The sequence below is a fragment of the Cheilinus undulatus genome, linkage group 15 (assembly GCF_018320785.1).
Source record: "Cheilinus undulatus linkage group 15, ASM1832078v1, whole genome shotgun sequence".
In the NCBI taxonomy this organism is placed as follows: Eukaryota; Metazoa; Chordata; class Actinopteri; order Labriformes; family Labridae; genus Cheilinus; species Cheilinus undulatus.
The window spans coordinates 12,407,544-12,434,587 of record NC_054879.1 but is presented as its reverse complement, the minus strand read 5'-3'; the positions used below and the strand labels follow the sequence as shown (position 1 = coordinate 12,434,587).

The window sequence follows — 27,044 nt, the reverse complement described above, 5'->3', positions numbered from 1 at the left end:
AATAAGTTTTGTTTAAAGGTGTCATGCCCTTTCTACCTCTTCATTTGCATAATGCACCCTACTGCATCATAATGCCCATATTTATATAAATGTCTGACTGTCTGATGCTGCTTCCCACAGCACTTCATGATAAACTCCACAAAGAGGATGCAATGACACGACCAATTAGTCATACCAGACGGGTCAGAGATGGTTCCCTCTCTCCTGCTGGTGTCTAATTTGTAAGGGCTCTGGGGTCGGGATCGCAGACATTCTGCTCTGACTAATGTGCCTGGGATCACAGAGCAAGTATTTACCTCCTGGAGAGCATTTAAGAACACAAACATGCACACACACACACACACACACACACACATACAGTGAAGGAATGCCGTCAAAGGTTATTTGTAGAGCCTTACGCATATTCATTTCAGCCAAATCAAAAACAGCAGCAGACATAGCACTCAACACAGAAGCGGTCTCAACATAAATAGTCCGCTCGCCATAAAGAGCCTCACAAGTGTAAAGTGACAGATTGGATTTCCTGTTTTACAAATGGGGATTCTGTGGATCGCTCATCAGTCACGTCATCTTAAAAGTGAAGACATGAGCAGGTTAGAGGGGGATGAGTAAAGAAGAAGAGCAGGTCACTTTTCAGTCATTATCATAATCATCGGGGTAAGAATAATAAGAGGCAAAGGAGGTTGGACTGGACGGGGACAAAGGAGAGACTTTGTTAGCAATATGAGTCAAGTGATGGCCCGGTCAAGAATCATGTATTGATGATTTGAGAATCCTGGTAGTTAAAACAATCAATTCGATTCAGGATGCACAATATTGTTTTTATTTTTATTTCAAGATGTTTTTAATAATTTGACAGAGAGACAGGAAACATGTGGAGAGAGAGTAGGGAAGGATGTGAACCAAACACGAGACTGGGAACCGATCCCGCGACCAGTGTGCTGAGAAAGATAACCTCAGTAAATGAGCGCCTGTTCTACCCACTGAGCTAAACTGGTTCTCACAATATTGGATTTTTGCTGATATATGATATACCAATATTTGCAAATTAATTTAGACTGATATATTAATGTGGTTCAGACTTAAAACTTTAGTCCTTAAAAGCAACAAAGCACAAAGAATGAGGATGGACAAAGAAAAAGACATCTTACATTGGTCTGATGGTCTAAAACTTCACAAACTTATTCATACGTATAGCTGATATTCACTGCTGATACACCAGTTGTCGATATGCTGATTATAACATGCATCCCTAAATTCATTGTTTAAATCTGTGTTGAGATCTAGTTATCTGACTGAATGAGGTGGCAAAGGGGAAAACTGGGTTGGTTGTCATACTTTTTACTCATCCATCAATAGTCATTCCTACATTAAATTAAAACTGAAGATGTTAGCTTGACATGTTTATCCCTCTTTTTTTTCGACTCATTGAAACTTAGAGTTAATTGTCACTTTGTGACAACCAACCCCATCACCAGGATGGTTGTCACACACTATGGGGTCGTTTGCCACAATATTGTATTAACAGAAAAAATATTAAAAAGAAGGAAAAGAAGGCAGAACAAAATGTGAAACATAGATTGCATTAAGTTGACAGCATAACTGAATGCATCTTAACACAGAAAGAGCAAGGAATAAGAACAAGAACATTGTGCAATTAAGTTGTTGGTGTAGGATACTTGTTGCATTGCTTCCTGGAAGGTTTTTGTACTGCTCTGCTGCACGAAGTCAGCAAAAGCATGTTGTCTGAATAAGGATGACTTTTCTGCTTCATCTATCAGGTTACATCGCCACTTGTAGGATGTTTCAATGTGCTACAAAGCGAAGTAGACTGGCCAACCACTAAACCAGGTGCTATAGCAAAACATAAATTATGACTGTATCCAAAAATGTGATTAGACATCCTGAGTGCATGGGCGAACCATCCTTTAATTTCAGTGAACATTTACTGCAAATCATCTGAATCTAACTCTAGTATATTGATCACTTTATAATAATTACCAAAAAATATAAAGAGCCTTTCTGATTCTCACATCATATCAGGCCACTCACAGCCTCTTTCTATTTTTGACTTGCTAAGCTCTTCTGTTTTCTCCATCTGACTGCAGCAGGGTGGAGTTTTTGCCTTGCTTCCTAGCTTCAATAGAGCTTGTTAAATGACTGTTGTTGGACCAAGTAGCTCTTTCCATTACGAGTGTTTTCAACACCAGTGGACTAAAGCTTAGAAGGGGCAGCTGAGTGCATGTGTCTATGGAACAAATATTTAAGTTTGACATTTTATATTTGTCATCTTTTGTATAAACAAGCCTCAAACAAGTCTCTGAGTGCATTTCTGTCAAGAGTAAGACCTTTTATTTTGGCTGTGGAAGCTTGTCCCACTCTGCACCCCAAGAAAGGCTAGCCTATAGAGACTGATGTCATTCTGTGAAACCCCGATTTTGAATAGCCTCTAATCCCCCTCCGCCCTGATATACAGTCAAACAGGGTGTTGTGATAGACCTCCCACATGCGTTCACACAGCAGGGACAGCCTTCAGAACAGAGAGAGCCACTGAGCAGCAAGCAGCAGCAGTAGCTGTCCCGATCTGCCCAGACAGCTATTCAAGAGAGGAGGAGAAGGAACACCAGCCAAAACATACTCCCCCAACTCCTGCTGGTATCCCTCATGTCCCATCCAAAGGGCTTCTCTGCAGGGATTTTCTCAGCTTAGATTGGGACTATACGGTCATCTACTGCTAACACAGGTAGGGGAGCCTCCATCTGTGGAGGAGCTGTTTATTTTGACAAAGCTTTGACTGGTGATTTTCTAATTTATTGTAGATTAGGATAAAAATCCAGCTGACATTTGTGACTGATCCTGACTCATATTAAGCCACTTAGCGTGTGATTATAACAGTAATGAAACAGAGAAAGGTTGAGGAGCTCTGCTTTCACGACTTATGTCTATGTTTATCAACTGATGCTTTAAAAGTGTGTGCACTCATGTGGACGGGAATGCATCCACAGGCCCTAACTTGATACTTTAGCAGTTTCATGTGCTAAATAAATATGTTATGATGACTTAATTTGGAGACTCCTGTCTTAGCAGCTTCATTTTTGGTGGGAGCAACATTAACTATGAGGGGGATTCTCATAAACAGCTATTAAAATCTGAACATTGGAGTAAATTTAGACCTGGATTCTGCCTTATGGTCTGTATAAGCTGTCGTTACCATGAAAGTTACATTGGTTCATGCATCGATGCACAAATATGACATTTATTCAAGTGCAAGGTCTGACTTGAGTGTTCTTACTCATATTGCTTACAAATATGACTACTAAATAATTCTAGTGCAGTTCTTAAAACTATTTGTAAGTTTGATTTATCATCATCAGAGGGTCCTCACCCCCTCTTTTGGCAATCAAGAAGTGCCAAACTGCAGACATCACCACCACCGTTGACCTGCTCAAATAATGCCGTGTTTTATGGCTACAAATATAATCACTTATACTTGACACTGGTACCTACAACCAACATACTACGTGATTTTAAGCCCAACTTAAGGCCAGATTTTTCCCCCTCTAGCAATCTAAGGGACATATCCTGAGTCAAGGTTCATCGTAAATGATGATTTTTTCCACATAATCATCAAGTTTGTGGTGTATACGCAATTATTTGGACTGGATCTCAGTCTCCGCTCTAATTCATCCCAAAGGTGTTATATCGGGTTGAGATCAGGACTCTGTGCAGTCCAGTCAAGTTCATCCACACCAAACTCTCTCATCCATGTCTTGTGCACTGGTGCACAGTCATGTTGGAATAGGAAGGGGCCATGCCCAAACTGCTCCCACAAAGTTGGGAACATGGAATTGTCCAAAATCTCTTGGTATGCTGAAGCATTCAGAGTTCCTTTCACTGGAACTAAGGGCCAAGCCCAGCTCCTGAAAAACAACCCCACACCGTAATCCCCCCTCCACCAAACTTTACAACTTTACACTTGGCACAGTGCAGTCAGACAAGTACCATTCTCCTGGCAACCGCCAAACCCAGACTCGTCCATCAGATTGCCAGAGAATGGAGAGGCACGATCCCACGATCACTCCAGAGAACACGTCTCCACTGCTCTAGAGTCCAGTGGCGGCGTGCTTTACACCGCTGCATCTGACGCTTTGCATTGCACTTGGTGATGTAAGGCTTGGATACGCTGCTCGGCCATGGAAACCCATTCCATGAAACTCTCTACGCACTGTTCTTGAGCTAATCTGAAGGCCACATGAAGTTTGGAGGTCTGTAGCAATTGATTTTGCAGAAAGTTGGCGACCTCTGCGCACTATGCGCCTCAGCGTCCGCTGACCCTGCTCCGTCATTTTACGTGGCCTACCACTTCATGGCTGAGTTGCTGTCGTTCCCAATCACTTCCACTTTGTTATAATACCACTGACAGTTGACTTTGTAATATTTAGGAGTGAGGAAATTTCACAACTGGACTTGTTGCGCAGGTGGCATCCTATCACAGTACCACACTGGAATTCACTGAGTTCCTGAGAGCGACCCATTCTTTCACAAATGTTTGTAGAAACAGTCTGCATGCCTAGGTGCTTGATTTTATACACCTGTAGCCATGGCAGTGATTGGAACACCTGATTTCAATCATTTAGGTGGGTGAGGGAATACTTTTGGCAATATAGTATGTGTTCTGCAAACCAACTTCACTCTGCAACAGTTTAACAATGTGGCACCTTAATGGTGCAAAGTTGGTTTGCATATGTGGCTAACATTAGCAGTGCTAGCCAGTCACACAATATTTGAGTTATGCGTGAGTATAAGCTAATGCAGCCTTTAGAGAACTTTATTCCCATTTTATGGATCAAAATAGAGCTTCACCACACTGCTCCAATGCTATAAGTGCTATAGCATGTAGCAGTTGTTTATATGGGAAAAAAGAGCATTTTGGCAGTAGTCTTTCAGAACAACTACAGTGGCTACTTGCTGCATTACAGTTTAGATGGAGTGTTTGACCAGGATTGAGGGCCTGAATGTTAATAATTAGTTTAACCTTGTACTTCTGGTATCAACAACACAAGGATGAAGATTTAGCCACTTTGCCAGCTAATCACATGCATCCCTGTTTCAAACATGCTGGATATTTGCTAATCAAGGTCAGACTGCCTTTGACGGAGTACCCATGTCACAAACCTGATGTTACACACTTTAATGGTTTGCAACAAAAACACAACTATACCTCAATCTCTGATGTGATTTAACTCCAATTTCTTTGTGCCTTTTTTTAATCTTTGCTGTAGCTGTAATGCACATGAGGACAGACGGCTGAAGTCTTTGATCGTCCTCCATGTTTGTTTTGTTCTGAAGTCAAATTTGATCTCAAACTCCTGTGAGATCTTGTGTGGGGGGAATCTTTTCTGTAAGATTGTTACTGAAGACGACAGCTGTTTGGTCTTACAGCCTTGCAAAGTTGTCTAGTGTGATGGTTCTCAACTGGGGAGTCTGGACCAAAAAGGGGGTTGTGAATGTGTGCCAAGAGAAAAAAAATGTAAAAAAAAGTCCATGTACCAGAGCCCAATGTGGATATACAGTAAATAAACACATCTATATTTTTATGATGAAAATTAATTTTTAGTATATGTCTCAAGATTTCTACCATTGTATCTCCTTGGTTTTTCCAAGATAAGTGGAAATTCCTCAAGAAATTACTGACTTCCAACCAAATGACTGGGGAAAATTGAGTAAAATGAGTTGTATGCACGCACCTCCCTCTGTAATGATATGCTTTTAAATCTTCTTTTTCCTTTAAGGCCCAAACTACAACATTTTTTATTGAATAAATTTGAGTGGTTGGATATTTAAAAAAAAAAATGGGTGGTTTGCAATTTTTCCAAAGGAGATGATGGTGGGTCCTTATGTCTGATCAGTTGAGAACCACTGGTCCCGTGCAGTGGTTCTCAAATTGTGTGAAAGGGAAAGCTGGTGTACCTTGAGATAAGTTTAGGTGTGCCATGGGAAATTTTATAACCATATGCTAAAGATACAGTATCATGTGCTTAATATGGCATGCATATGAATATGGTTTGCCTTGAGGTTTGGACTTGATTTTAGGTGTGCTTAGGGCAAAAAAAAAAAAAAAGAAACAAAATGCAATAATCACTGATCTAGCATGTGTGGTCAGAGGATTTCCAGATCAAAAAAAAGGTTTGAAATCATTCAAGATTTGAAAATCATCTAGTGTGTGGCCAGCCAGACCAGCATTAATACTGTAACAGATTATTATTTGCCTGCTTCAGCTATAAGCCACCATAGCTTCTTATTAACCACTTTAAACTCACTAACAGATCAGTAGAAAGCATAAGCTTGAGTTTTTGCACTTTGCAACTTCAAGATTTGTCCCCAAAAACCGCATGACAACAAAGACCCTTCGATGCCTCTTTCCCTTGGCAAGTTGACGCCGGCCAGCCAAGGAGACCTTGCTGTACCCAGCTTGTGTACGCCCACCAAGCTCCACTACAGAGCCCCGTATTCACTAAAGCTGAGATAGAGATATCTATAACTTACAGGGACACAAATGGCTCCTTTGTGCAGCTCCTTTACCAGCTGAAGAATCTGATTATGTGTGAGGACGTGCCTCATCATGGGTTATACGGTGTCTTAAGAACTGAAATGAGCGGTATAAAAGGAATGAGCCATCAAAGTGATGTTAGAGATTTGTCTTTGTTATGTTATGTGATGTCATTGTGATTTCGTCAGCTAAGCTTTTGTTTTGCTTTCAATGAAAGAAGCCAGGAAAAGCCTCCAGGCCTTCCTTTCACAGAGAGGCCAGTTTTCCTATGACGACTAAAGTCTTCCGATTGGGTCACCCTGTGTCCCTTTGTAGTGGAGTGTTGTGATAGTGTCAAGTTAGGCTGCTTGGGCATGCATGTACAGTAAGGTGTATGTTTTGCTGTCCATCCAATGACTGAACACATATTCTGCATGCTGATTTTATTTATTTGTTCAGCCTTCTGGGGGTGATGCAAATCAAATGGACTGATTGATCTTGTCTTATACAAGTATTTCTCAGGTGGCACACTCTAATTCAATTGACTTGAGAAAGTGCAAGGCAGGCTCCTGTGATTTCATCGTTTTTTCCACAGTACATGCCACAGGCTCTGCTCATTTCCTGAGGCTGGCAGGGTAGGTGGACATGAGCCAGTATTTCATTTAACTGCTGCTGTTTTGTTCATGTCCACACATTCCTGTGATACCCTCTCTTTTTAGGAGTTCCTGGCTTTTTGTTTTAAATTTCTTTATAAATCCTGTCTGTTTGAGATGATTACTTCTAAAATGTTTAAACATATGGCCTTAAAACTACTTGAGTGATTGTAGGAAGCTTTTGCTTGGCATTGTATCTCATAAATTCTGTTGTGCTTGTTTGTTTCAGAAGTCATCCACACCCAAGGGCCCCTGGATGGCAGCCTCTACGCCAAAGTTCGCAAAAAGGAATCTGTCGAAGGAACAGTCACAGCGAACGGCCTCCCACCCACTGCTGTTGAGCACGCCCTACCTGCAGTTGACCATGCCTTATCAGTAAGCAGCGACTCAGGAAACTCTACTGCCTCTATCAAAACTGACCGAACTGATGAAGCCACAGCAGCCCCTCAGCCTTCCACAGTGAGCCAGGCGCATGTTCCCCTAGGTGAAGAGATTCACTCAGTCCATCCTCAGACCCTGCCTGCTCAACAACCAATCAGTCCTCAAGAGAAACAAGAGCTGGAGCAGCTGCTGAGTGGATTAGAGGGGCCCATGCATCGACAGGGCTACCTGTCATCTCCAACCTCTGCTGCTGGAGGGATGCTTCACCTCGTGCCGGCACAGGTCCATGTAAATGGGCACGGTAGCATTGATCGTGAGACAGACATTCTAGACGATGAGCTGCCAACCAGTCAAGAGGGCAACAGCGTGGACAGTCTGGGGACGTTCTCCTCCACGGATGGTCGTGCTACTCCAGCAGATCTTTATTACCAGTCTGAGTCACTAATCAACGGCCAGGACCATGTGCCGTATTTAGAGCGCAGCGTCCCAGAAAAGCCTCTGGAAACCGTCCAGCGACAGACTGTCACATCTGACAAACCTGTCACTTTGACCCAAAGTGATTCAGCTCCCTCCTCGGGTGATTACATTGCCACACAGAATGGCGACTTGTACCGCTCTCAGTCATTTGGTGCGGAGCCAAAGTCAATGCCTCCAGCTCCCGCCCGCACCACCAGCAGCAGGGACGCCGTCCAGCGTGGACTCAACGTTTGGCAGCAGTTTGGGGTACCTGAGGAGCCAGTGACTGAAGGTCTCACTTTTAGCCCACCTCCCTCTGTAGCAGTGATGCCCAGCCACCACAGCCTCCCACAGTTCCCCCATCGCCACAGTGCCTCCCAGCAAGAAATCGAGCAATCTATCGAAACCCTCAATCTCCTCATGCTGGACCTGGAACCGGGCCGTTCACAGGTGCCAAAGTCCCAAAGTGCTCCACTAAGGGAAAACAATGTTGTAGTGACCACTCAGCCGTCCTTCTCCCAGAACCAAACCAGGCCCTCCTACACACCAGAGGCAGCAATTCACACAGCTCAAATGTCACCTGGAAAGCCCAGTACTCCAGAGCCCGCACCTGTTCAGGGATCTCTGAGATATACATCTGAAGTGGCCGGAAGCTGCCCTTCCTCGCAAGAGGCCCCAGCAGTAACTGGTCATATCCAGCCCAAGCCCATCAACACCTGCCCACCAAGCACATTACCCCAGTCTTCAGAGTCCTCGGAGCCTGTGAGAATCCCTTCAGAAACACCCCTGTCAAGAGAAGGTGATACAGATGAAGTCTTCAACGTTGAAGGTCTGGTGGCCCAAAGAGTTGCTGGTAAGAGGGATTATTTCATTAAGGTTTCACATATTTTTAATCTTACTTTCATTGGTCTCTTTAGCAGCTTTAACTATTTTGATTTCCTACACAGGTGCTTCTCAAATAACCAGAATACTGTGGAAAGTTCGTTTTCCCCCCATAATTTAATTTAAATTTATATTTCACTCATAAAGTGAAATATTTCAAGCCTTTTTAGTTTCAATCTTTGTGGTCTACCAGGCCATTTCAGTTTACTTTACGCTTCTTTCTGCTGACAAGCTTTATGGAGATTGGTGATGTTCCTAGGTGAATAATTTCACATCTGATTAAATGCAAATGATAACTGCATTTAGTCCACAAATCAGACATCAAGAAAGCACATTTTGTAATTCAGCTTCACACTGTAACAGTAAGCAAACATCAAACCATAACTGCAAAATTGGTTTGCTGAATGTGGCTAATGCTAGCAGTGTTAGCACCACTGGCCTCTGGCGCTCTTTGCAGGTTAACGTCTGTATTCCTGTGCCGAACATCATAAACATAGCTGTAATGCTTTGGTTATATGCAAACATAACCTAACATAACGTAGCCTCTGGACCACTCACTTTCTAGATCAAAATAGTGCTAAATTTGACCATTCCTACAAGATGCTACCAGTGCTATCACTTCATCGTTGTTTACATTTGATTAAAGAACATTACGGCAAAGACACAGCAGTCAACAGCTATGGGGGCTAATGGCAGGCAGCTGGTGAGATTCCAGCACTTCATCATCACCTAGGAGAAAGTAAGTAGAGTTTACTCACTAGTGTTTGCATAGGATTTTTGTTTTGAGAGAGAGACTGGACTAAATTGCACAGAGGTTGGGGTAAGATGCTCAGAAGTTGACAATCTGTTACGTTTGTGCTTCATTCAAAATATTCAGGGGTCCCAACAGCACTAGAGAGTGGCATGGAAGATGATTTTCATTCCTGTCCTATCCCACTCCCTCAGACATAAACCCATCCTGACCTATTCCCAAACCAGAAATCAGAAATCCCATACCATCCCACTCCCAGTAGAATAAGTCTTGCTCCCATCCCACCTACCCCCATTTTTTTACTCCTGCCCCCCAAATTGATTAGCTGAATATGTGTACATACATTTTGCCTCGTCAGACTGACCAGTCCCATCTAAGCCATGTGATCGAATAGTGGCATGACTCCCATCCTGAAGGAATGTCAGCCTCTGGGCAGCACCTATTAAATGTGGCGCCCTATGTAACCGACTTTATCTTGATGGGCCAAACAAACGGCCTGACCTGAAGCTCAGACTTCTATCAAAGCATCCTAAGAAGTGCCGCAGACTGATTTCCTCACACCACATTGATGTGATAATTCATGCAAAAGGAGCCTCAACGAAGTGTTGAATATGTGAATAAATATGAATTTTAGAGTGTCAGAATATCTGTTATTAATTCCTTTCTGATTGGTCATATAGTATCATAATACTTCGAAATACCACAGTTTTGATTTTCATGAGCTGTAATCATTAAGACTAAACAAAAGAAGGCCTGAAATATTTCACTTTTGTAATACAAGTTGAAAAAGTTTCACTCTAATTAAAATTAAAGGGGAAATATTTTTTTACTGTATAGTAATATTTTTGATGCACCTGAATATAAGATAAATGCTATTATGGACACTTACAGTATCTTAAAGGCTGCTTCAGTCTCTACATCTTTATCTGTTCTTGCCAAAATGGGGAAACACCACTATGAAGTTTTCTACCACATGGCCAGAGGGATTGTAACAGTACATGTTCCTTCACTATTGGCCTTTCCACTGCTGTCCAGGCCATGGTTTATCAATGGAGCAAATGTGTTATTTAATGTTCCAATTGTGGGTTATGTTTTCAGAGGTGATAATGCAGGATGGAACATATATTCATCATTTATGTTGGTGATAACAGCTCTGTACTGTATACATGAATCCTTTTTGGAAAATATTGCTGTTCTCATCCTGTTTCCTGGATGTCACATCATCAGTCCTCAGCACTCAGGCTCAAACAGGAAGTTTTCGCTCCAGTTCAGTAGGTTGACTGTCCCTTGATAAGCACATTAGATCTGGAAGAGCAGGAAAGTCAACATAAAGAAGAATGATAGCCGAGTCCCTCTGATAACAAACATCAGAAGGCGGTTTTCTGCTCAGTTTAAAGCTCTTTACATGTGAATAAGTTGTTCTCATGTGCAAATTTTGCTCTAATCTGTTATTTCTATCACAGCCTTTCCCCCATAAGCAGGACTTCATCTCCAATTTTACCTTTTAGTTTGCTTCATCTTTCTTTCTCTCTCATCATCCATCTTTTTACCCAGAATACTCGGCTCGTACCCAGAGAGTCATCCCGAGCATGACCTCTTCTCAGTCTGAGCACCGCCGTTCTCACTCCCTCTCCGGTTGGTTCTCCCCTCCTGTCTGAAGGAACACTTGTAAAATAAGGATAAATCCCTTTTTTTTTGAGTGTTCCTACAAACCGAGTTCAAGTCTGCATCTGTTTTGCCTCTGTGTGTGGTGGGCTTTGGTTTGCATTTAATGAGTTCTCATTTCCTGTTTATGATTAACAGCCCCGTCTACAGCTGCTCATTTTGTCTTTTTCTTTCGCTTCCTCCTTTTTATACACAACACGTTCTTCTCTGTCATCATTGAGTTTGCTGAGCATCATCATCATCAAACTAACCACTGATTCCTGTCTGCATACATCCTTACCTCTAATTCATGTTTGTTCAGAGTTTAAGTTCTTTCCCTCAAGGTCGAGATTTACCTCGACAGTGGCGCTGAAAAAAAGAACAGATTGGATAATGTTAAAGTTTCACAAGGAGACAGTGAAAGCACAAAGGAGGCTCTGTCCTTTGCCAGGAGAGTGCATGTCACAAGATCCATTTCGCCAAACTAAGGGAACAATACAGCAGCCAGGATACACTGGCCTCATTCAAGGCTGCTTTTTTTTTTCTTTTGTGCTGTTTTGAAGATTTACAAAGCCAGGACAAGGGACTCTGAATCTAAGAGAGGGACCACAGTCCTTGTTAGAAACATACTTTAAACTTAATGTCCCTACTGCAAGACAGACCACACCAGCGACAACAGGATTGTTCTGTTTAGGGCGGTCTCGTAGTTAGTGAGGCAACAACATCGCATTTAAATGTTACAGTGTTGTTGTGGATTGGAGAGAAGTTCTTATCCATACTCATTATGATGTTTAACTTACCAGGTAATATTGACCAAAGTTTCAGCTTTAGGCATTAATGCATTCATCACAATGCTACTAAGGTCCATTCTAGGAGCGCTGATATTTTAAAATTGCATTATGTGCATGTTTTATTGTTCCATTCGGCAAACTTTGATTAAGCCGATGCAAAGTCTCCCAGCAGCTACAGTGATGTAAAATAAGTCACTGCGGCTACTTAATATCTCACTGTAGTTCAAAACCCTCAGACAGCTCAGTGGACATGTCAAAGTCCTCTGGACCTTTTGTGAGGAATGCACCATGTTGGATTTTTGCAGATATGCCAGTATTTCCACGTTCACTTAGCTGATACAGATATTAATACTGACATCTATGCAGTTCAAACCTCACTCTTCAGTTCTTAAAAACACACTTTAAAGTGTAAGGAATGTTAATGAGCAAATAAAAAGACAGGACAAAAAGACACCAGTTTGTTGTTCACACCTAAAACAGCAATTAATTGAAAATGTAGATTACATTGCAGTATTGCAATATTTCATTGACTGAGATGTGTCAAAATACCAGTTTTTTTTTTTTTTTTTTTTTTTTTTTGCAGTAGAGATATTTTTCTTCATACAAGACATTCAAGTGTCATTTTTTTCTGGAGTTGTTTGCATAACAGACTATTTTGCTCATTTTTGTGTACATTTTCCTTGTTAAATAATAATGTTCCAGAAATGTTCATTCCATTCAATACAATTCATATCAAATTTGCAATATCAGTTAAAATAATTACATATGTATTTTTTAAATCATTCAACCCTAGTTAAATCTATCTAACATTGCTTTAGTTGTAATATAAAATGATTTATTTTGTGTTTGCTAAAAAAAATTCATAAGATGACAAACTTAAAAAAAAATTCACATCTTATTTTTTTTTTTTCCCCACAAATCGTTCAGCCCAACCTAAAAGCCAAACATATGGCCGGTATTTATAACTGATGCATTGGTGAGACACATCAACAAAAAGATCTCCTGTCTCCCAATGATGCAGATAATATTGTGCATCCTTAGATAACAAACATATACTTTTTACCGTTACCTTATTTCTTTCTCAATCCATTACAAGTTACTTTTTCTGTGGTTAAGTTCATGGCATAATGTTAGATCAAAACAGGTCAGTGACCAAATAGGAAATAATTTACCCTTACTTTGCAATAGCACAAAAATAGAAAATATAAATAAAATGTTAATTCTAAATAGTAGAATTTAAAAAATTCACTAAAATGGAGAATAATCCTGTTCAACTGTAGAAATGTTAATGTTATGATGAAATGCAAGGAAAATTGTTAATGGTTTCAACAATTAAATATATATTTACATTATTTTCACACTATGTTGTCTAAACTCATGAAAAAAACTCGTTTTTGAAGATTGACAGTACCTCACATGTTTTTCAGAAAAATTCTGTGCCATTGCTGTCCAAACTCAGACACTCTCCAAAACTTCAGAGAGTGAAGACATAACCTGAAATATAAAGTTTAGTGTTAATCAAACATGTAAGTTCCTCTATTTCTGAACTGTTTTAACTAGAGGTGAGTGCTGTTAATCAGCAAAACGGTTAAATTTGTTTAGCAAATTAGCCAGTGCAGGATTTATCAGTTGGCTTAAACTTATTACCTACCATTTTTTATAAACATGGGCTTGAAATCTTGGTCTATCATGGCCTTTAAACTGTAATAAACCTCCTACCACTGGAGGCCGCTGTAGCTTTAGTTAATGGCCGCTGCCTTCCTGTCTGGCACTGAGAAGCTCAGCGGTGGCTTAGTGGTTAGCGTGTAGTATGACAGTATTTTAAGTAGTTAATGGAAATAAAGTGGTATGTAGGCTGTCGAGGGTTGAACTCACGTATAACTACTCACCTGAAGTGAAAAGAGGCCATACATCAAAGCAGGATATTAATCTGCAAAGAGGAAAGAAGGCTGGCAATGCTAGCTTTTAATGTTAGCCACACTGTAGACAGTGTTTCAGGCTAACATCACACCCACTGACACAATGACCCTGTGAGGAATTTGACTGTTTTCTAGGGATTCTCTCCTCTTTGCTCTAGTCAGTTAGATGAAATTTAAAGGAATGTTTAGCAGAATGGGGAAATAGACGCTTCAGACTGTGTTTGAGTTCAAATATACCCAAAATCATCAGAATTGTAATGACAACCATACTGGACAAAACTTATTTGACTCAAAAGAAGAAGCTGCTTTTAAACATACCACTACCATTAGCAGTATTTTGTGCAGGCATCTGCACATCGCCAATATATTCCTTTCAAATATTTAGCGGACACTTCGCTCATCACACCTCTGCATGCTGTAATAAATTCTTGTAAGAGGAAGTGAGCAGCGTAATTGCATGTTTAAAAAGTCCTAAAAATTCATGCCCCCAGAACATCTGCCTAGACTAGCACCAGATAATCCAACGCTAGGTAAGCAGGAACACCAGTGCTTCAGTGTGTGCTGTTACTGATAGCTATAGTACATAAATAGTGTAACAATATTAGATGATAATAGCACAGTGGGGTGTCTAATACTACAACATTACATTGTTTCATTCATTGGAATGAGGATTTTGTGTCTGTTTGTTGTCAGGAGGTTGGCGTTTTTGTTTTCATCCAGAGCCTCCTGGCTGTGGAATTTACCTACAGTGCATTTAGATTATGAAAAAACTATTTTCGAAAAACCTCTTTTCAATCTGAACTGACCTTACAAAGAATGCAGTCCCCTAACTCTTACCTTAGACAACCTCCTCCAGGTGCAGATGTGCACATATGGAAACAGTAGTCTCCCTCCCTTCAAGAGAAAAAAATAGCTTTATGTTTTTGAAATAGGCCTCATGCTTGTCCACGTGATAGCTGGATTTTAAATAGCTGAGAAATGAGAGAGGAGAAAAAACAAAAAGCCAGTCCTTGAGAATCTCCAGCTGACCAGCTGGAAATCATTAGCCGTCACTCAGGCAACAGCACGGTGTTTGACAGTACTCTACTGTGGAGCCGTGCATCGTTGGTACATCTGGTTCTCAGATTCTGGGCTCGGTGCGATGGTGGGTGTGTTTCTGTTTCGGGGTGTTGACTACACGCTGCTCTGAGCTGTCAGTTCCAAGATTTTGGACAAACATCCTGCCAGCACACAGCCTAGAGGGTGGGGATAAGTCCAGCAGATAATGTGACTGACACTATTATCAGTAGTTTCTTTGATTAAATGAAAGAAGACATTTACTGCATCACTTTATAAGGCCTGATCTGATAATAATAACACAAAACACTCAGGAAAAATCTTTTCTGGCAGCTCAAATTTAACAAAACTTTCTCCCAAAGCTACTTCATGGGCCAGGATTTTTCTCCCTCTCTCCACAGTGCCTGTGAGTAAGGGGGATATTAATACTTTCACTGTTTCACAGGCTTGTAAGGGTGTGTCAGTGGTTTGTATGGAAGGGTCTGTCTGTATTAGACTGAAAAAACCCCCACAATAATAATGTTCTCAAAATGAAGTCACCACCATCTTGTGTAAATTTTCAGGTTCCTTTGCTTAAACATTCAGTATACTTACATGCACATTCAGCTACAGCTCAGTTAGATCACTTCACTGGACAACTGTACTTGTCCCAGCATACAAGCACTAAGGTGGAATCTGTTCATCGACTCTCCACTATTTAAGTTGGCTGTAAGCGCCCTTTTAGCTTGCCATCATTGGAACTTCATTCAGTTGCCTGTGCTGACAGGTTAGGTAAGGTTGTTAAACTAGTGCCGCAAGTTTTGTTAATAATGTGCAACTCTGATTATATTGGACAATAGTGCAAGCTGTGATTGCTATTGTGATATAATACATAAATGGTGTCAGAGGTCTGCTTGGTTGGTGATCAAGGAAAATGCAAAAAAACTTAAAAGTCTTTCTGCTGGAATTTTTGCAAACTTTTTAAAGAACTTCTTGATACAAAAATAATTGCAGCCTTTTATGTGATTATGTAATTGCACAGCCTGACATTGCAAATGCAATTAGATTAACTGTGCAGCTCTATGTTGAACAGTGAAAACATGGACAAACGCAACAGCAGCTCTACAAATTCCATACATACTCCCCACCTCATTTTCAGTAAAAATGCATTGCAAGTTATACCTCTAGTGCCTTGGTTCTCAACTGATGGGTTAGGACCCAAAAGTGTTTTTTTTTTTTTGTTTTTGTTTTTCGTTTTGCCTTTTTTGCCTTTTTTGGATAAGACAGCTGAAGAGTGACGGGGGGGGGGGGGGGGGGGGTAGAGAGAGTGGAGAGGAGAAATGCATCAAATAACACCAGGATCGGGAACTGATCCTAAGACCACTGAACTGAGGACTGTATCCTCAGCATATCATGCCTGCTCTACCAAATCAAATCTAAATCAACCCCCATGAAGCCATTTTCAGTGTACCTCTGATGCCTGCCTAGAAAAATACATGGCAAAGGTTTATGATATGTTTTATTTTGAAGGACTGTACTCCATCTAATTATTTGCTCCATCACATCTTTTGTTCCATTTCAAGTCCAATCAGCCTAATTTTTCAATGAAAATGTTTGGATATAACTGCAAAGTTAAATACATTTGGGTTGCAATTTATCATTAAGGGGATGGGGGTGGGTCCGGATGCTAGACCAGTTGAGAACCACCGCTCTATGTTATGGTGATATTCAAAGGCAGACGACAACAGAATTTTTGCTATGCTATGCATTTATGCTCATCAGTTTCCTGGACAAAGTCAAGCAAAGAAACTTTGGAGCATGTGCAGACCAGCTTGTCAAGTTTGGGGATGATGGAGTTGCAAGAATGCAAGAGTAAATCTGGAACTGCACTATCTAGATTTCCTAGTCTGAATTTTAGGAATAAAATTCAGTATGATCAGTCACACTAACATGTGTACGTGTAAAGTAAGGTTAACAAAATAAATCAAGTTTTTCTAAAGGCGTGTAATCGCACTGACTGTTGTTGATTCTGTGATGCAAAGAGGAGCTCAAACAGAGAAACAATAAGATAGCTTAAGGTCAGTCCAACATATTTTCATTGAAAAAGTACAACTTTGTTTCAACTTGTTAGAGGGTATTCTTCCAATCTCTTCTTTGTTAAACCCATTGCTCTTTCTCTCTCTCTCTCTCTCTCTCTCACCCTGATCTTTCCTAAAGAGCACTGACAGTTTTTCTTCTTTGGTCAGCATATCATGCTTTGCTGCCTTGACCCACCAGTCAAAGGCATCACATATTAATTTAAAGCTCTTAACTCAAATCCTGTTTGTTTTATGCTGTTAGCTCCCTTTTCTTGGCAGTTCAGACCAGATTAACTGAAATGAGCTTACTGGCTGCTTTGAGGCTCAGCCAGAACTGGCAACACTGACATATTAGATAATTTAAAGTTTGCATCTGTTTATCAGAGGGGATTGTGAGATTGAACCTTTTTTCTCTAAATGGTAACAAAAGTACATTTTTGTAGCTTAAGCTGATGACATAAGTGGTGACCATTATTTTATATAACATGCTTACATGGTGGAGTTTTATTTCCTATGATCTAACAATAGCCTGTGTTTGATTTAATTGATGAGGTTTGATTATAAAGAATTGAGTAATTTCTCATTTGCTGTAATTGTTGTGATGTAACAGGCTTTTTTGATCAGCAGCATTAACATTTGCAGTGTGCATGTTTTATTTTAAAGTAATTAAAGCCACAGCCTCCTGCATCTATTTGATTTTCTGCAAAATGAACACAGTGGCCTATGCTGGAGTGTTCACAATGGCTGAAAGCATTAACCCAGTGACAGTGATGGTAGACAGCAGTGAAAAGGAGCAACAGAAGGATGAATTAGCTGAGTTTTAACACTGACTGTGGGTCATCTCAGGTGTCCAGGCCCGTGCGGTGTCCCCAGATGAGCCTGCAAGCTTGCCTCGCCGACGCATCACCAGTGACGGCCAGAACCAGAACGGTCCTGATGACTGTGCCTCCCCTGATGTTCCAATCAGCTCCCCCGTCCGCTGCATTTCTCCAGAGTTTGTCAATGCCATAGCGATGAATCCTGGGGGACGGCCTAAGGAGGTAAAAAAGGCGCACACTCTAAACAACAAAAAGGTTTACAAGAAAATGTCCATTTGGCAAAAATGTCCTTTTAGGGTCTTTAATTCAAGGCAATGGTGGCATGACATAAGTGTTGAAGCACTTAGCCTTCAGCTGTGTAGGAGACAAAGAGAGGAAACGCCCCTTTAGTACAGGAAGTGCATTTCTGTCACAATATAGTGACATTTCTTTGTTGTGAAAGAAATGCACTTCCTGTATTTAAGGGTCTTTCTCCACTCTTTCTCTCAGACATATTTGTTGTGGTTTGCTGCCACTGCACAGAAAAAAAGACCAAAAAATAACATTTTGTTCTGACTAATCATTCTTTAATATATTGGCCTGCTTTTTAGCCGCCTCAGTGTTGAACAAGTAAGCCAGTGCAAAAACTGGAAACAACTGCAGTTCCTTGATTGGCCACTGGAGGCTGGCTGCAAAAGTCACATTCACACCCATTCAAAAATGCCTGTTTTTGCAGCAGAAATACACTCGTTTATAGCCATGTTTTGAAAATGATTTGTGTCTTTCTATTCAAAAAGGACAGGAATTATTCATAATAGGTGGTGTGGCTGATCTGTCTGATGAAAAGGAGGTTGTAGGAGTTTATCTCAAGAAAGTCCAGCTGCAGACGGCTGTTCTCGGACACCCCCTTTTGCAGACCACTGCGGAGGTGCTGTCTCTATCAGGACTGAAATACACGCTGAAACTTACAAAATAAAATCAATAAATAAACTGGATTAAACGTTTGGTTAGGGTCAGAGTAAAGGTTAAAGTAAGGTTAGCTATGTTACCTACGTAGCTAATGCAGCTTTGTTAGCATTAGCTGCATTTGCTAAGACTCACGTTGCTAAAGCTGAAGCTAACATAGCTACATCAGCATACGTAGCAACATTAACTATGTAGTTAATGTTGTTTCGATAGCTTTAGCTATAGCTTACAAAGCTAAACAAGCCACTGTTCAGGTTACTACTTCTAAAACTGCTCTAGGCATTATTTAATCTCAGATTATACCTCCAACCTTTTTTCTGTTTTATTTATGAAGTTTTCCCTAGTCTTATTCATGACATTTCATTAGTTTTATTTGACCAAGACTTAGTTAAGATGACATTTCCAAGATGGCGTCTGACATCAATTGGCTTCAAAACTACACTACAGAAACGAATAGGAGATATCACTGAAGCTGCGCCCATGTGTAATACATTTTATACACTTATTGTATCTTGTTGTGTGTTTATTCTCCCTCCTCAGAGACACATGCACAGCTACCGCGAGGCTTTCGAAGAGATGGAGGGCGGTCCCATCAGTCCTACACCCACAGTTGGTGGTGAGGTGTTTCCCCAAACCCCTGCCTTCCCAATCTCGCCGCAAACCCCTTACTTCAACCTGTGTAAGTTCCCCCTCCGGCTGACAGAGGGCACTGTGGAGCTCAAGCATTGTTACTGTAGATAATGTTTATACAGAAAGCAAATCTTCAAAAGTGACTAGCTATTCCAAACAATGACAATCTTCCCTTTTAAAAAAATCGTGATATGTAGGCTGCTGTTTAATGCTTTGATAGAACTGAACATGCTGTAAGGTAAGATTGTAAATATTTCCATTAGGTTTAAAGTATGAGGGCCAACCAAGAGGATACTTGATTTTAACACAACAATTTTAATGTTGCCATATGAAACATGATATTTCTGTACAGGTTGTCAGAATTTTTGTGTAATAATCCCAGAAAGAAGACATAGGTTGACAAGATAGAAATAGCTATTTTAATTATTTTTAGCTGTTATTTTTTAAGTGAGGCTGTTTAAAGTACATGATATTGTAAGCATGTAAACCACAGACGCTTATCAACTCAGCCCGGCTAAAGACAGACCAGTCTGAGCACACAATATAGACTTTAGATTGCTACACAAGACCATTTGTGTCACTTAATACATGTAACTAATCATTGTTAGAGTGAATGTTCACTATATTGAGAATACTCTCAGTGCTTTACTTTTCCATAAGGTAACCACTTTGTTTTCATGCTACTTCAGCTCAACATGTACATGCTCTAGTGCCGGCAACACAAACTGTTTGGGGTGATGAATAGCAGCTCAGCTTTTCTGCTAAATAAGCTACAAGATAGAACTACATTTGTTATTCTAGCTCAGTTTTCTCCTTCAGTAAAAGACATGCAATATTTATTGATCAACTAAACCTATTATGCAAACCACAGGTTTTTCCATAAGAAATTAACGGTTGTCACAATTCCAGAATTAAAAAAAAAAAAAACGATATTAAAATTTCAAACCATATTGAAACCTTTTTGATACCAAAGAAACAAAAATAGAAGTGCTAGACTCCCAGTGCAGGGCAATATTTTTTTTGTTTTTTAATTGTCTAAAACTGCACATTAACTCCTACACATAGCCTACATTGAACATAAACGTTCATTTCAGAATATTTAAGTTTTCCAAATGTTCTATATATTTAAATAATACTATGTGTTTTGAAATGAGAAATGCTCCAATATTTACTTATTGATGGCCTAAAAAAATACTGATATTTAATGATTTCCAGTTATACTTTTAAACAAGAAAATAGAGGACTGACTAAATTGCACAAAAAAAGGTTGGCAATATTTGAAAAAGTTGGTAGAACTGGTGAGAAATAGCCAATTCCAGCCACTTTATGTAATTTATACTTTGTGCGGTAGTGTTACTACAATTTTGATAATAAAAACAATAGATTACCCAAAATTGGGTTTGTTGGGCTTTTATTTTTTGTTGCCATAGGGAATTTTACTGAAGATAAAAATCTCCTACCCTAAATAAAAAATATAAAATGACAATCCACAGTTTAAACTAAACATTTCAAACAAATAAATATAAACACTCTTTATATACACATATATATGTCAACTTGTTTTTATACACCTTTACTCTTTATTTATATATTAGCCCCACATTAAGCTATGAAACACTACTATGTAGACACACTTATATTGAAAAAAAAAAGACAAATTTAGCCCCTCTTGAATCTCTTTAAAGACCATAAAACTGGTGTAAATGATCCAGGTCCAGATAATCAGGATCGTCTAAAAAATATAGAGGGGCTTTAATTCATAGGGCTAGAAACATTTAAATAAGTATTTTAATGTTTCTAGTCTTATGAATTAAAGGCTTTTTACATTCAAAACCATCTTTGGTGCCCAAACCTGGGTTATTTATACCAGTGTTTTTTTAGTATAACTTTAATTAGTTTGTACATTTTTTCTTCACCAGAAAAACTTTTTTTCCCATCACTTGATAAATTTAGAAAAATAAATGAACTTGTAGGTTAATGCTGGCAAACAGAAAATCCCTTTATCCCAGGCCATAAAAACATGAGAGAAGAATAGATACCAGACTTAATAAGTGGATTACTAGAATTCATCCCTATTTGTCTCTTAGAACTTCTGAAGAATACAGACACTCCCCTCGCTAAAACAACAGTCATGTGTTAGGTAACTCGTCATGAGCCAACTTTACCTATTACCTCATCCAGTCCTCTTGCCTATCTCCCCCAGGGCACACCTATAAAAGTCAGTCATAAAAACACACACTTTATTTTTAACACCCAAGCTGTTGTGTAACGTCTCGTCTTCCTCCAAATAAGAATGCTGTGTACACAGCGGTATTCAGGGGCATTTTATGAGACAACAATTTAGTAATGTATGATGAATCTTAGGATCAAGGTTTTGCTTCAGAAAGGACTATGAGAGAAATATATTGAAGTTACCTTTTTGTTTCTGTTTCCACCTTGTAACCAGTTCACTGTTTTCTCAGCTGAGCACAAACTGGAGTTAACTGCTACCAGTTAACTGAAATCAGTTTTGCAGTGATTCGCAAAACTTGTTTGAGGTGCATGGTTAGGTGACTGCACGTGACAACAGATTTACGTCCCATTACACGGTCATCTTGAGTAATGTGTCCTCAAATCACATTCCCAAGTGCTCACTCAGCCTGCCCCACTCACCACACATGATTAAATGTGGGGCATTTAGGTTGCAAGGACAAAGAATTGATTTGGATTCTTTGGTAAGTGGACGATGCACGTCTCTCTACCGGAGTTCCACTGTCCCACAACGTCAGCCAAACAGAGTCTCCATCTCCTGGTCCCCCCTTGTCCCTCCTCTCTGCCCGAGTGACCCTTTGTCCAGCACTGAGCACAATCCTGCACCGCTTTGGCATGAGAGCCACACGAGAGCAGCACTGACAGAAAAACAGACGTAATGAGGAGGAACGCAAACAGCACAGACGTACCAAACATTTCACTGTGTCAAAAACAAAATATTTGTGTAGATAAACACGTTTAGCAGGACTAGACCACAGTTATGCTGACAGCTGTGAGTATTGAGGCATAGCAGCGCTGTCAGCAGAGTGCTAGAGTAAGCATCCTAATGTGCTAACTCAACTCTAGCATTCTTTTTTATATTAACAAATAATAACAAAATACTGTTTGTATGAAAAGCAAAGGGATCTGAAAAGTTTGGATGATTCAGTCATTGCTATCTTTCCAAAAGTTAATGAAATACTGACATCTGGACCAAAAAGATATAAAATGAGCTTAAACATTCTTACAAAGTCCCAGAGAAACCTGTCTAAATCACCCATCAAAAACCATGCATTCATTGTTGCAGACTCTCAGCAGCTGCTGCTCTCTGTGTTGCTGTTTGGGCTCCTTGTTGCTGCAACCACAACCAGCACCCTGCCTGCCCTCTGCAGCAGTCTTGTTACCCAGCCATTCATGTCTTGCTCTGTGATTATTTTGCTGCCAATATGTTTGTTGTTAGAAGAATTTTCTTTCCTTTGCTATTACTTTTTTATTTAATGCTGGCGGGGAGTAAAGGAGTAGTTGGCACTGTAGTGAAAAACTAAATGCACCTTAAAAGAATAATGAAACAGAAAAGTGTCACCTTTTCATCATCTGATAAAGGCAAAATATAACTAGCAAGTCGCCTTGTCAAAAGTCTTAAAAAACAAAACCCACACAAAACAGTCACGAGACAGGATCACTGCCGCAGTTTGTAAAAGATGTTACGCTGGTTTACAGATTGTAGCTAAAGTCATAATGAAGCACAGCAGGCCTTCGAGCCTCTTTGCATGCTAACATCCACAATCCTGAGCTGAATAATGCCAATAAATGGTTCTCTTTTATGTGAGTGTAACTTTAAGGCTCATTCATGCTCTATGCTTGAACCGCATACGATAGACGAGATGGACAGACCTTTCTTTTCGCACTCCTCATTTTAATTTGTCCTTTTTTTGCATCTGTTATCTTGAAGCTTAGGGAAATGGATCAAGCATTGCAATGCCACTGCCAATCAAGGAGCAGTGCAGCAAAAATTTAAACCCAGAGTAGTGAACACAATGAAGAAGCCACTTTTAAAATAAAGTAATTGTGAGGAGTGAGTGAGGAAGTGAGGAAATAAAAATGAATAAGGAGTAAGTTATTATTAAATACAAACATATCAATGTTTGTCATCTGGGCAGAAAGACAGAAGACAGCTACGAAAGCACAGCTGATTAAAGGACGGACCATTCTTTCTTCCCTCTATGGGATGGATGGAGCAGCATCGGACCTCACATGTCAGTATGAGGGCATAGACCAGGGCTATTCAATTACAAATTTAACTGGCCAAATTTCAAAATCAAGAACTGTAGGCAGGCCAGATATGTTCAGCATTCAGTAAGTGGCTGGTAATGTCAAATTTGGAACCAATACATGAATTTGATGAATAAAATGCAGTTTTTATTTATAGTTTTTTGAATTTGGCAGCATGACAAAAAGTGCATAAAAACACAACGACAGAGCTGTATTCGAACATAACCTAAGTTAGTGGAAAAGTTTTTTTCACTTAATAAAAAATGTAAATAAATAGAATGAAAAAATCAAATGAAATTCTGTACATAATAATTGTGGTCACATCTTACCCTGGCATATATCAGTGCATAAAATCTAAATTTGCAATGTTGTAGCTACAGTTGAGAAGGACATGTTTTATACTCGGTATTTTGGGGCCACTTTTGTCAGCATCATTAGCCACACTTCACAACAATGCAGTGCATTGTAGGTAGACTGTTGCTAGGCTACGCAGAGTGTTTCATTCACGGTCTGAAATACTGTGGGAATTCTTAAAAACCTGCGAAAAAGGTTTTCCTCTGCACCTCTTGCATGAACAAAGTCTGGGCCACTTGGGGATTGGTTCCGGGCTACACGTGGCCCCCTGGCCACTAATTGAATAGGCCTGGCATAGACAGTTGAAAAATTCAAAACACACAGGTCTATTTGCGTGCATAGAGCATAATTGAGCCTTAACACAGCCTATACACAACTTTAGCAATATTTCTAGATCAAAATAGTGATAAAAACCCTCTATTCCTCCAGCTCACCATTGTTGACGTCAGATTAAAGAGCATTGTGGCAGCATGGCAGTATTGCTGCTGGCATGCTGCCACAACGCTCGTATTTGCTGTGCATTTATTCATGTTTCAAACGCACTTTCAATTTTGGTGTCCCAAGATCACGAAAATAAAACAATTGAGATTGCATGATTACAGTCTTGCATGCAGTGTTGAGTTTTCTATAGGTTTTGTCATGTCTGATTAATGTAGAAGCATTTATTTTTACATTTTGGCCACATAACTTAAAAAAATAGTTTTTTAATGTATTCATCCTTTATTATGACATTTTAAATATAAATTTATATTTGTAGGCCTATTTATTTCAACTTATTGCATGTTTAGGTCTTAAAACTTTAAGTCTGATAAATGCTTGGTATGCTGGTGTTAACAATAGTGATCTTAGTGTCAATCAAATAATGGTGATACTGATTTTTGCCATAATCACAATTACAGGGGTCACAAGTGGCAGTGCTACAGCTTAGAGCATTTGACTGTAACTGTGGGCCTCAACTGAAACATGCATTTCCCCATGGTGCCAACTAGGATCCCACTTTAAAATGTTTAGCGGGCTATCGTACATCCCTAGTTTAAACAGTTAGAAGTGACAGTAATCTGACCAGAGCTCCTGTGGTGACCTTACTCCTCATATTTACCCCTGGTTTTAACATGGCAGTATTTGATTTATTAAGTTATGTCAGTGTTTTGAAATAGATAGAGTTGTATGGAAAAGTCCCAAATGCTGAAATCAAAAGGTCATGGAATAAAAGTGTTGGTATAGAGTCAAGTGTGTGTTCAGTTTGACCTAGCTTTGCTTCAGTGTTTTATTTGACAGATATCTTGTTTTGCTGACGGCAGAACAAGGTGTCTGCGGTGTTGTATTGTGATTGGTCACATGCATGTTTGGCCCCCTCATCAGAGCATGAGCACACCCCTCTGAACATGTTGCTCCTGTGTGTAAACCTGTGTTGATGTTTATTTTTTGTCTTGACAGCTGTTTACCGGTGTTTTTATAGGTTAATCAAGAAATTGAACTGCATAGATTGCCATGAAACAGAGCTTTCCAACAGCTGCAATAGTCAGCTAAACAGCAGACTTCATTACAGCTGGCTACTATTTGACCGTCGTTTTCCTTATAAATGAGATTGAACGACAAGTTTTGACTTATTTTTCTTGTACATTATAGATTAAGTTCAATAGTTTTCAACTCAATATATAGTAATATTTGATTAAAAATCTTTGCCAATTTTAAAAATTAACATGTGAGAAAAATAATAGATCAAATCTTGCAACAATTTGAGCCTGAAACATGAAATAGCTGATCCTTTTGTTCATAATTAGTTGGTAACCTTGTGTTTTCTTTTATACTGTATAAGTGTATTACCACCACAAATATTTGCTTAAATATTTCCTATAGGGAATGAGGTGCTCAGTAATGCTCAAAATATCTTTTGGGAGGAACCCAAGACACCCTCTTAGGGATGCCAAACTTCCAGACCCCTAATTATCTGCTTTTTACCACACGCTGACAACTCTGTACATCTGTGGAAAGCCCTGATGGAAGGAGATGGCAGGCCACTAGAAAATTAAAGATTCCTGTTATTTTTAGATTTACTTCTGCATTAAATTTTGATTGTGCATTTCTGCTCCAAACCTGCTAAATCACTGTTAGACTACAGTCAGGTAACAGCTGTCAAGACCTCAACAATGTTTGGAATTGCGTACTGAAACCTGTCCCTCTCTTTTCAGGTCGCTCCCCTCCTGGTCTCGCCAAGACTCCACTGTCAGCGCTGGGTCTGAAACCCCACAACCCAGCAGAAATCCTCCTCAACCAAACAGGCTCAGGTGGGATATAACAGTCATGTTATTCTTATTATTATGACTAAGTCAACTGACCTTTTTCCAGAAATACAATCAAACTGATATAGTAAGAAATATGGCGTTCTGGTTTGATTAAACTCTACTATGCTCTGCCAGTCGGCACATAGACCTAACTAGAGTATTGCACAGAGACTACTCTTCCCAGCTATGTTGCTTTATTCCTCTGGTCTTTCATCCTGTTTCTTTGGATTATTTTATTGATGCTCCACAGATGATGAGAGCAGTGAGGGTGAGGAAGGTAAGACTACTGCTGAAATGCAAAAGATCATAATCAGCATTCATGTTTATAATCTCCTGCACGACATATTTCACTACATATTATTCAGCTGCAGTCCACCTAAGTATCACATATCAGGGCAGAACCATTTCATATCCTGTCTGGAAAAATCTCCATCACTCCCGCTGCTGAAATCACTTTAACAGGACTTTTATTTCCATCTTGTGCCACTCAGTCAGCAGGCATCAGTTTTCAGATTTGTATTCTGGTCTGCATTGTATCACCATTGTATCATTATAATAACGGCAGTGGCTCAGCACAGCTCACATTCACTTTTGTTGTGCTATTCACTTTAA

General features: G+C 39.8%; 1 protein-coding gene across 10 annotated transcripts in view; it reads left to right on the top strand.

Moving 5' to 3' along the window:
* tns1b (tensin 1b) overlaps nucleotides 1–27,044 on the top strand; it is a 319,315-nt gene that overhangs the window by 274,993 nt on the left and 17,278 nt on the right. For 8 of the 10 annotated variants that reach the window (XM_041806332.1, XM_041806324.1, XM_041806326.1 and 5 more), the window contains 5 exons: nucleotides 7,412–8,872; nucleotides 11,207–11,287; nucleotides 17,966–18,159; nucleotides 19,423–19,561; nucleotides 26,340–26,435. In XM_041806332.1, coding sequence (XP_041662266.1) covers nucleotides 7,412–8,872; nucleotides 11,207–11,287; nucleotides 17,966–18,159; nucleotides 19,423–19,561; nucleotides 26,340–26,435 — 1,971 coding nt within the window. The remainder of the gene's footprint in view (nucleotides 1–7,411; nucleotides 8,873–11,206; nucleotides 11,288–17,965; nucleotides 18,160–19,422; nucleotides 19,562–26,339; nucleotides 26,436–27,044) is intronic. The other 2 variants (XM_041806327.1, XM_041806328.1) reach the window with 2 other exon arrangements.